Below are 11,931 nucleotides of genomic sequence, written 5' to 3' on the forward strand. Positions count from 1 at the left end.
ATCTCATCGAAAGACGGGACACCTTTGCCTCTATCACGTTGCCCGACGCCGTGGCGAAGCCGAAGTACTTCGCCGAGGAAGTCGAGGTCGTGCGCGCCTCCCTCACCGACGCCCAACTCTCCCTTCCCCAGTATGCTGCCGACAACCATGCGTCTTGGGCGGCGTATTTCGAGCGCTTCGCCAGCAGCAGCGCTTGGCGTCCATCAACGGCGCGCCGGTGGTTGGCGACCGGCAGAACAACGAGGGGCGTCACCTGTGGTGGGGCGTCCCCGGCCGCACACTCGAGGGCGTGCCGACGTACCTCGAGGGCGGCAACGACCCGCCATTGGCGTACCCGGCGAGGGCGGCCACCCCGGCGCAGCACCGACGCGCCGGGCCATGGGCGCCAAGGAGGTTCGGGTCCTCCTCCTCTTCTTCCTCTTCCCGATCTTCATCGCACTCCTCCGGCACTCCGGCCCTGCTCGGCGTCAAGGCCGAGCCCGCGGTGGAGACGCCGCTCGGCCGGCGCACTCGCAGCGCCGGCATCGTCATCAACGAGGGCGGCCGACGCGCCTACTCGTCGGCTCCTCCGCGCTTCGTCAAGTCAAAGACGGAGCGGGGGCTCGCGCCGGTGAAGACGGAGCCGGGGTTCGCGCCGGTGAAGAAGGAGCCGGCCACGCCGGTGACGACGGAGCTCGACGACGACGACGCGACCCTGTAATGGGCGCGTAGGGACTCCATAGCGATGGAGAAGGAGCGCCTGGAGAAGGCGAAGGAGCGCCAGTGCGCCGCCTTGCTTCGCTTCGCGGAGCGTCGACGCGGCCGCGACGAAGGCGGAGTCGTCGTTATCTGCGACAGTGACGACGACGACGACGATGCGCCGCCACCAGTTCGCCATGGCGACGCCGGGCAAGGGTCCAGCAGGGACGCCCGCGTCAAGGAGGAGAAGGCCGACGACGACGATGGCGGCGACTTCAGCCAACTTTTCCTTTAGATTAGTTTATGTATATGTGCTATGTAATGAAAATCCGCGAACTTCGCCGAAATATGCCGAAATTTATCGTGTTTGGCCGAATTTTATCGTGTTTAAGCCAAACTTCGCCTTACTTTTTTTATTTTAAAATGTGCCTGGAACGGCCTTAGGACCGGCGGATGGGAACCAACTCACTCCAGACTCAATTTTGGGTCGGCTCACCCTCGGGCGGCCATTTTAGGCGCCCCTAAAGAGCCAACGCCTGGAGATGCCCTCATCTTCCTTGTAGCAGCTGCGCACAGCCTCCTCGCCCCGTCCCCAACCGGCGAAGCCACCTGCAGAACCCCAAACAACTTCTCGGAGCAAGCCTCAACCCCTCTTGATTATTCCGTCGAAACCCTAGATCCCCAAACCCACGCGGCCACCTCCTCATGGATCATCCATGGCGTTTCGCAGCCGGCGCCGGCAACGACCTCTGCCCCGTCTGCACCGCGCCCCACTTCCCCTTTTGCCCGCCTCCGCCTCTCCCGCCCCACCCCTTTCCCTACGATCTCCACCCACCGCCCCCTCCTCCCCCGCCCCAGTACCATGCCCCCTTCCACCCGCCGCCGCCGCCGATGTGGGCTCCTCCGGGGCCGCACCCGTACGATCTCCTCGACACGGAAGGCCCCCACAAGAGGATGCGCGTGGGGGAGGCGCCTCCGTTCTCCGGCCCGCCCCCTCCCTACCCGCCAATGTTGGGCAGGGCTTCTGTGGAGGGAGAGCGGCTGCTCGGGCTGATCCGGGAGCATGGCCATGGCCGCGCTCAGCTGCCGCCTGCACAGTGGCATGGTGAACCGTATCCACCCGATGGTTTCGGCTATGGAGGAGATGGGGCTTATCCTCCTCATCAAAATTATAATAACCCGTATGCGCAGGGAGGCAATTTCACTGATTACGATCTCGCCAGAAGGATGCCACCTCCGCCGATGCCGTTTGATAGGTATAGTGCCTTAGATTCGGTAGGAGGATCTCAGGAGAAGTATTTCGACCACCATCACCATCATCAGTTTCACCCTGAAGCATTGCCGGGTGCTCCACCACTTCCTTCAGTACCACAACATGCTGAGGCAGGAAACCATTATGATTCCCGCGATTGGCGTCATCATGCGGGTGTTGTGCTGCCACCACCAGATCCTGCAATGCCTTCTACCCCAGATTATCATGCAATGCCACCTCTGCAGGCAGCAAACTCGTCATTGTTTCCTGTCCTCTCCAGTTCCCCGGCTACTACATCACTTCCACCCAGTGATAATACCTTGCATCATTCCCACCTGATGCCAAACGCAAATTATTACAATGGACCCAACAAAAATGAGGTTCTCTTCCTTGGATGCTTTGCTTATAATATATCATTGGCCACTCAGAAGTCAAAAGTATTAATCGCTATATATGTGCGTGTTTCTCCAGGGGGTAGATTTCGTACATCGGCAACAATCGGAGCAGCATTTGGGAGATAGAATGCCAACACAGGACAAACATTCTTTTAACAATGTGGAAGTCAATGTTGTTAATGCATGCGACTTGTTCAAGCAGCCCCTTTGTGCTTCACGCCCTGATCATATTGTTATCATCCTGCGAGGGCTTCCAGGTTGTTTCATATATACCATTGTTAATGTTTCATAGTCATTAAGTAGTCTAATTATTAACTGCAACTAAGTTGGCAATCCTAGCCAGTAAAATGACATTAGATCTGATATGCTGTGGGAAGTGTCCAACCTTTTGATACTTCCATAAGCAGTGACCTTATCGTTTCAGTGTTCCTGTTGTTTAAGAGTGCATGTTGTCTTTCTTACATATACATGAAACCCGGGCACATTACTTGGGAGTTCCTGAATTTTTTTTTGAACAAATTGTAATCTATTTGATGACGTTTTCAATCGAAAGCAAACATCAATATGCATGATGAACTTCCTACTCCCTCTGTTCGTATACATATGTTGCTTCTAGAGAGGTATAAACAAATTTGTTTAACTTTCTCCACCAATACTTGTAGAAGTATCTTCACTGTTTATATGAAAAAAGAACATAGATGGCTTTGTCACAAAGTACCCCATTGTGGCATAGCGATATATCTTTAAGGTCCTGCGAAAATACTGTGATAAGGTACTACCTAAAGTTGAGTCTTCATGACCAATTACTTTCCAAAAATGACATGTGTGGGGTGGGGAGGGAGTAGTATTATGGTTTAATTTGGCGCACAAACTTATCTATTATTCTGGTAGGGTCAAATCATTTCATGTCAGCGCTTCACAACTGTTACAGTTCTGACAAATATTAGAACTTGTAGGTAGTGGAAAGAGCTACCTTGCGAAGGCATTGCGTGATCTTGAAGTTGAGAGTGGTGGAAGTGCACCCAGAATTCACTCGATGGATGACTATTTCATGATTGAGGTTGAGAAGGTCGGTAGAAACTGAACAGTGGACACAATTTATTGTGTACTGTCGACCATTTATTTCTTGGCTTAGACTTTCAGAAATGCTCATCATGGCCCTGCTATTTCTATGGATAATTTGTCTTGTAACTGATATTGTGCTAAATTGCTCTTAGAAGGTCGAAGACAACCAAGGGTCTAAATCTTCTACTGCATCCAAAGGACGGAAACAGTTGACCAAGAAAGCGATTGAATATTGTTATGAGCCTGAAATGGAGGAGGTGATGTATCTCATTTGTTCTTGTCTATTACTTTCTTTTTGTCATGTTGAATGCACCTGCCAATTATTGGGAACCTGCTATAGCTAGACCATAGCATCGCCTGTTGTTATTAACAAGCAGGCAAACATATTTTAGTTAATGCATCGGTGCAATGCAACCTTTTGTAAAGAAATGTACTTCATATTTGTTGAAATATGGATATCAGGGGACCTTCCCAAGAGTTTGCAATGCATGTATAGAGAACGAGATAGTATCTGAAATTAGCATTAAATGTAAGGATAATGTAAGGTTCCCTATAGAAAGAATTACCTGGATTGTGGATATGAGCATCGGCTATCAGTTGCCTTTTAAAAAGAAAAGCTCCACCATAAGAAGTCTAATTTCTTCTCCATTTGACAGACCTACAGATCAAGCATGTTAAATGCGTTTAAGAAGACCCTTGATGAAGGGAATTTCACATTTGTGATCGGTATGAAGTTATTCTAAATATTATTAAATGATGCAACATGCTTTATGATGTTTAGTCCGCATTGGTTGTTTTACCTTGCATGTTATAGTCTGCCTTGTTTATGTCTTTGCTTGTAATTTCATGGAGTGTTGAATGAGTCCCCTTCCTATTTTTTCCTCTCAAAATTCATCAACATCTTAATATGAATATTAAAAGGTTTTCTCCACAATAGAAACTTTGTTTTCTATTAATTATCAAATATTTTGGTGATCAGTTTGTGGGAATTATGACATCGGTTCCCTAGACAGTGGTTGGGTGCCCATTTGTCTCGGAAGTTTATATTCCTTATTGTTCAAAAACATTCAGTTAAGCAACATTTTAGCTGTCGTCGCGGCATACAATACACCAGGCGATGCCTTTATTTTCACCAGTGGCGGATGCTGGATTGTGGTAACTGACATGTTTATTGCTGGTATCCCTGACCGTTTTTAGTGGATGACCGCAATCTGCGGGTAGCTGATTTTGCTCAATTTTGGGCAAGCGCGAAGGTAAACCCTCAGTCTCTTTTGCGTCAACTGCGAGAATTTATTTTGCTTACCTGGACCTTTTCTTAATTATTTAAACCACACCGTTCTTGTTTTAAGAACAAGAGGGGTATTCCTTTTCAAAAAGCATGTTTTAGGGCCAACTGCCAGTCAGGCAGTACTCAAGATGTAGTACTATTTTGAAATTGCATATTAATGTTGCATGTTTTGATTTAATTTGTTTGCCACAGTAGTGACTTTCTTCTTCCTCCTTTCCTCTTGAATGTGTTTTTTGATCTATACTAGTTGCTCTTGTGTCATATAGGCAGCCCCCCCTTCACATAGGCAATACGGTATATCATGACATACATAATGTTATGCAACGATTTACGTAAAAACAAGAATAAAAAACCGCTCATCTCTCTCTCCCTCTCAATGTCTGTGAGTATGTGTTTATGGCTTTATGCCTGCGCGCAAATAGCTCTCTCTCTATGTGTATGCCTGCGAACAAAGAGCTCTCTCTCTCTCTCTCTCTCTCTCTCGCATGAGTGTACGTGTTTATGCCTGCGCACAGGAAGAGCACTCTCTTTCTTCTGGTCTGTTCCATGTTTCTGTATGCACTATGCAGTTAACTGCATACTGGAACGTGATTTACATTTTTATATGGTTTGTATAATAGCTATAGAACATGCGGTTGCAACTTGCAAGGTCAGTGACTGTTGTATATACCGAGAATCAACTGTTGAGGTCCAAACCTTGCTGGATAAGATCTTATGCATTTCAGGAGGCACTTTATTGCACTACCTCATTGTTTGGAATTTGATTGTCTGAATTATTATTGTCTCCTAATCTGCCTTTTTTTATAGTAGGTTACTGATTCTGTTTTCTTGTATAGAGATCTGGCTATGAGGTCTACTTGCTCGAGGCACCATACAAGGATCCAACAGTAAGTTCGTGTAATATCACATAATAAGAAAGGCCTAACTTGTTGTAAATATGTGATTATGTACTTCAGACAGCTACCAATTCTATTTTTGTCGAATAAGTCACGGATCATCTAAGAACTCTTTGCCAATTATTTGTTTTGGTATAGTTTGGTAAGAATATGGATTGGGAGACTGTCCATATGCACTGCTTATGAAATATATACCTGAAGTTGTGGTGCTTACGACATGTGAACCATATGGTGTAATTGCCAATGTAGGAAGCTTTCAGTCAAATGCATGCACCTTGAATGTTCCTGTACTCCATAGCCAGAGTAGATACACCTTGCATGTTTCCGTAGTCCACAGGCAGAGTAGATACACCTTGAAGATGCAGTTTTATGATAGATACGATAAATGTGTGCATTTTGGTGAAACTTTTCCTAGCGGTGTAGCTTTGTGGTAGTTTTGTCGGAAATATGCTTAGTTGTATGATATTTATACTCAGATAAAGTAGATTCCTTTTTATAGCGTAGAACGTCTTATATATCTTTTGTAATACACAGGGCTGTGCTGCTAGGAATGTGCATGGGTTTACATTGGATGATATCAAAAAGATGGCAGCTGATTGGGAGGAGGCTCCACCACTATATGTGCGACTAGATACCCATGTATGTTCTTGAGAATATTGTTATGTTTAATGTTTTGCAATAGACCTTATATTAGATACATAGTTAATCATGTTTCTAATCATTTGCACCTTTTTTTTCAGTCTTTATTCCATGGTGACAATCTTCATGAGCATTCTATACAAGAGGTAACACTATTTCACCACTCACCAGTCATTTGTGAAGAGACGAACTTTCTCATGATTTCTATATGTCAAATAGGTTGATATGGACACAGAGGATACTGATGATGCTGATGATACGGCAGTTAACACCCAGTCTGGAAGCTCAAAGAAGGCTATACCTGAATCAGCAGATGATGTACCTGATCAAGGTGCATATTGATGACATATCCTTGGCCACAGTTAATCTTATGGTTTAATAACCCTAACAAAAAATTGAAGAAGCCCTGCAAAGTATTTTTCTTCTCATACTCCAAGAGTGTGTTTGGTTTGAGAACCAAGTGGAATGAAATGTTATGGTTCTATTCTGGTGGAATGGGTCGGTTCCATTCCTGCGTTTGGTGGGGGTCAAAAAATAGAATGGAATGGTTCCGTTCCTGCGTTTGGTGGGAGAGATGGAATGAGAGGAATCTATTGCATTCTTAGTAAAACGTTGTTGCAATTTTCACCAGCATTTCTTTTGCATTTGCATCAGAAACAACTAACAATGCACAATTACAGGATATATTATTCCTCATTACAAACTTTGAAACATCAAATTTGCTTTGGGATTCATCACAAAATTTGGAACTCACGCAAATTGCTCATCCTTAACAATTTTCACAGAGCTTAGCCAACTCTTGCAACAATCCTAGCATGACCATACACATAAACTGAATTTTGCGTCATGGCTACATACACGCATAAAGTTATGTGCACATCAACTGCATCTGCATATGCAATGGCATCATACATAGAAGACAAGCACGGGGCAGTGGGGCATTTTCACCTTCGGGCGACAGGTGAATGAGCTCCGGATGGCTGCCGGTGACTTGTCGACGGGCCTGTGAGGACGAGCTCCGGGCCGCAGTGACCATATGCATGAAGAGTACTCAGGTACTCGCCGCAGTTTGCACGCCGAGGCGAGCAGCAGGACGAAATCACCGCAGCCGCACGACGAGCCTCTGCCACTGCTCCTCTGCCGCCGCTGCTGCTAGACAGCCCAGTTGCTCCGATGCAGCTGCTGGACCGCCGCCCCTGCTCCGCTTGCCATCCCCACCGCCTTCTTCGACCGCCGTCCTTGCTCCCCTTGCCGTCCCCACCGCCATCTTCGATCCTTGGTGCGGCACCACCAGAGATCGAGAGATAGGAAGAGACGATGGGGAAGCGAGGGAGAGGCGGCTCCGGAGAGGGAAATACGAGGGAGTGGCCGGCAGAGTCGCAGATCGAGAGGGAGAGAGATGAGGGAGTGGCAGTGCTGGCCAAGGATGGGTTTGGGGGTGAGTGAGTCGCGGGAAAGGTGAGAGCTGAGAGGTGTTCTGCGTGATTCCTCCAAATCGGAGGTACTTGTGCATTCCACTTCTGGGCTGAATATTCCATTCAGGAGAATGGTTTGGTTCTGGTTCTCCACTCCTACCAAACACACCCCAAGTGTAGAAAGCCACTGGCGCAGAACGGATCCGTTGCATTCCACCCTGTGACCTGAATCAAACACACTCCAAGTGTAGAAAGCCCTGCAGTTTGACTCGTTTTTTCTGTTGATGCATATATCTTGTCAACCCTGAGCTCTCTTTGTAGGAAAGAAGCAAACACCATCACCCTGTCTTTTTTTTTGACGTGCATCACCTTGTCAGTATGCTGGCAATTTTGTTATCTCTGTCAACTTATAGTCTTATAATCCAACTAACCTGACCTACTGTGGATCTCCTGCCTGCACACTTGTTGGAACCTTCTGCCCTGTGAGACAAACTCTCCCACGTGGGCAAGTGTGGAGTATTTGAACTCGATATATGTCATTGTCATTATTATATTTTTAATGAATCTTGGTGCGTACTTTTTTATGCCAGGGGACAGGTGGGATTCATCAGATGAAGAAGACTTAGATGACATTAAGGAGCTAGGACAGAGCAAATGGTCAAAAGATTTTGATGAGGATACTGACAGGTCCAAGCATGCAGATGGAAGTACACATACTCTTTCTGTGCTGGCCAAGACATATGGCACCCATCAAAAAACACTTACTTGGGGTGATCGGGTACGGCATTTGCTTTAGTGAAAGTTCAACATATTGCTTTCCTTGTGCTTTATTTATGCTTGATCCTTGGCTGCACTTGTTTCTCTGGAGTGCAAAAGAAAAATTACTTCATTATTAAAATCTAGTCCTAGTTTCTGAGCTACAAAAACACGGATTTAGTTGGACACTTTGTACTCCATCTGTCTCAAAATGTAAGACGTTTCTTGACACTAACGTCTTACATTTTGAGACAAGAGAGAGTATTTAGTTACTGAACCTTTGAAGATACTTTGATTATTCCAAAATAGAAGTTACGTCGGCTGCACCCTTGCAGTTGTTTATCACTTTGTAGTCATGATGTGATGCTCCTTCACTCAAGTCTGTGTTACACTGTTTACTTAAAATGGAAATACCATATTCTTTTTTTGATATGCTCAATCTTCCTTTCTTTTGCAGCTTGAAAAGGGTGGATTTTCTATCGGTGCAGCCAAAAGGAGACCCACTTCATCTTTAATCATAGGACCTGGATCAGGGTACAATTCGGTTAGTATTAACCCACTGCTAACATTATGGCAGTTAAATGACCGCACTATGCTGTTAGTAGCACCTTACTTTCTGCTACTATTCATCCTCTGCATATTCTTTCATACTTGCTAATATTTTGTACATATCACTTGTTTGCATATATTCCCTTGCTTTCTATTTTTCTGAAAGGCCTTCTATTTTAATTGAGTTTTATCTATCCTATATCCGAGGCCCCTTTGACAATTTATTTAGGCCCAAGTCTTTGCTTCCTGCCAGTTTGCTATATTGAAAATCATTGCTTGTAGGTCTCCAACCCCTTGGCTGAAGATAATTCCACAGGCGTGAAGGATAAAGTAAACAATGAAACAAAAAGACGGTTCAGTGAGCAACTTCGTGATGAAGGTCAATCCTTCAGGGCAGTTTTCGACCAGAGAAAACAGCGCATTGGGGTTTTCGACAACGGAAAAAATGAGTAATCCGTGACTGAGAAGCCTGGATGGCAACCTGCAGTTGTATGGGCCTCTGGGTACTCACGTTGCCCAGGGTCAAGCAGAGCACAGGTAGCTCGGAATCACTGGCTTGTTAGTCCTGTTGCTCCATTGCCATTGGCATATTGCAGTTCTAAGATTTGCCGGACACAGATAGGCTTTCACCTTAGTGCCTGCTATCAGTCCCCACAAGGCGCAATTGAAGGAAGCATTACTTTCTGCTTGTGCTATTTGTCTTTTGGCCCACACGAAGAAGTGGTGAGAAGTTGGTTCCCTTGATTTGTTGCAGGCTTGTAGCTGCAAACTCACTAAGATCCTCTCGGCAATGCGAAATCCTTTTTTTGGGACCTGCCATTTCAAGAGCAACCCCACAAGATGTATGTATTGTGAACACTGAATAATGACATAAGTCCTTGAACAAGGTATGGAGCACATAATGACTGGGAGGGAATCGGGCATCAGTGGGTGTGTTCTTAACATGAGATGGAAACGTTTGAATATTGAATGAAACATAGTACTCCATGAATCTAGCAAATTAGTTTGGGTGTGTTTTTACACCATGCAAATAGAAATTATAGAGGCATGGAAACTAATCTTTGTTGGAGATGTGTGAAGAACATGAGTTACCCCCAGTCTTACCAAACAAAGCCTGAGCTTATAATAACACTAATTGTAGGTGTAGGTCTGGAGGTGATCTCCAAACCTTCACAAACTTGAAATCTACAAATATACTCACTAGTGCCTCCAATCGCCTAGGAGTCTTCATCCACGCTTGGTAAACTTGCTAAATTCAAGTCAATTTGGTGCAAAGAGAGGGGAAAGCTTGAATCTTCGTTAGCTCCTCTATCAAAACTCTCCTCTTTAAGTCTTAAGGAGTCAAAGGAATAGTGGCTTGGGAAGTGGGGAATGATGTTTTGCTTGATCTCAAATGGCCTCTCGAAGGTGTTAACCCTAACCCGAAGCGGAGAGAGGCTATTTAAAATACTTCCTCCGTCCCACAATATAAGTACGTTTTTGACACTAGTGTACTTTGACACTAGTGTACACTAGTGTTAAAAACGTACTTATATTATGGCACGGAGGGAGTAGTTCTCAAACTAGTTGTTTTTCCTACTAGAACGGCACACTTAGGCACTTTGCTTGGGACAGCTTGAGTGGTAACCTAGCTGCTGGTCAACAAGTCAAACTTTGTTCAAACTAGCCTTTGTGAACCAGCACTGGAAGGTCTGGCATGGTCATCGAGTGATCCCAAATCGAGTGTTGATCGTATGGTGCCAAGATCGAGCAAACCTGAACCTAAGTCTAGACGATCCTACATTGGGCTCAATCCTGTGCCTGCCAATCTGGACATCTGGATAGTCTGGGCACTTTGCTCCAACTGGTTCGGGATGTCAAAAACGATGACTTTGAAGGTGTGAACTATGTATAAAAGGCATGAACAAATATACTTCACCATCCTCGTCCCCTCTTAATAGCACTGGTTCCCTATGACTCAAGAAACTAAGGGCATGTTTGGTCTTGCACCATAGTTTGCCTCCGTGCATCTATTACTCGGTTCAACTTGGCTGAGTAAAAACAGGTTCTGGGCGATGTTCTACGTCATGTTTCGTTGCGTGCGTTAGGGTAGCACCCCCTCCCCTAGCGTTTTGTTGCCCATGTCGTAATTTTCGGCTGGGCTCATGCACCACACGACGTCTGGTTGCACACAATCGATTCGATGTAGTAACCTCATACGCCTATGTGGTGACCTTATCTACCACCTCCCTAACCAGTGATCATTGCATGTTACATATGATCACAATGATCATAGGATAAAAGCAACACCACAATGACGACAAACTGGACGGATATTATCTAGTTCTTCATCCCACAGTACCCGCCTAACTTGCACCCTTGCCTACTTCAGGATATATAGCTCTTCTCTTTGATTGCCAAGTTGGAGTAATCATCCTCTGCCTCATGCATACTCTTAAATCCTTTGTAGTAGCTGTCTTTGTAACCTTTCACTTGTTCATGGCATGTCTGCCATGAACTATAGACTCCTAGAACCCCACCTGAGTATGCCAAATACCACTTCATCTGCCAAGGCTAAAGAGCAACAATTCAAACAACATGCAAATTTGGAACAAAAGCAACATAGGTATGTCTAGTCATATACCCAAAAAGCACCACAAGTTCGTCCTAACTACTATGGTGTCATCTTACCACAACATCCCAAAGAGGATGTAATCCTACCACCGCAAGTTAACCATCAACATGATGGGTTAGCATATAACACCTCATCAAAATATATAGGCCAACAAGTGTTTTAAAGCCCTAGCTACCAAAATGGACATCACCATCATGCACGCCATCACTACCACCAGGCCTTAGCACCAGAAGTAGTGCTTGCCCAGCCAGGCCGTAAGCCATAGGACCCTATGATGCACTTCCATCCCAACGAACCAAAGACCCCGCGCCCTGTTGTCCAACAGGTGGCTAAGAGTAGCCACCATCAAAGCCTCCTGACTAAAGCCACCTCCTTCACTACATC

General features: G+C 45.6%; 1 protein-coding gene across 2 annotated transcripts; it reads left to right on the forward strand.

Annotated features, from left to right (window-relative positions):
• The first annotated feature begins 1,224 nt into the window (after positions 1-1,224).
• Positions 1,225-9,819, forward strand: LOC123127308 (uncharacterized). Of its 2 annotated transcripts, none has more exons than XM_044546960.1 (13): positions 1,225-2,310; positions 2,402-2,582; positions 3,282-3,394; positions 3,546-3,647; positions 4,047-4,116; positions 4,588-4,643; positions 5,515-5,565; positions 6,109-6,213; positions 6,315-6,359; positions 6,433-6,544; positions 8,219-8,406; positions 8,842-8,928; positions 9,216-9,819. In XM_044546960.1, the coding sequence occupies exons 1-13, from the start codon at positions 1,384-1,386 to the stop codon at positions 9,384-9,386; spliced, it is 2,208 nt and encodes a 735-aa protein (XP_044402895.1). In that variant the 5' UTR covers positions 1,225-1,383; the 3' UTR covers positions 9,387-9,819. The 2 variants fall into 2 exon arrangements, with proteins under 2 accessions (XP_044402895.1, XP_044402892.1); XM_044546957.1 differs by having other exon boundaries at positions 1,226-2,310; positions 3,543-3,647.
• Positions 9,820-11,931: the final 2,112 nt, after the last annotated feature.

The sequence above is a fragment of the Triticum aestivum genome, chromosome 6A (genome assembly GCF_018294505.1).
Source record: "Triticum aestivum cultivar Chinese Spring chromosome 6A, IWGSC CS RefSeq v2.1, whole genome shotgun sequence".
Taxonomy (NCBI): Eukaryota; Viridiplantae; Streptophyta; class Magnoliopsida; order Poales; family Poaceae; genus Triticum; species Triticum aestivum.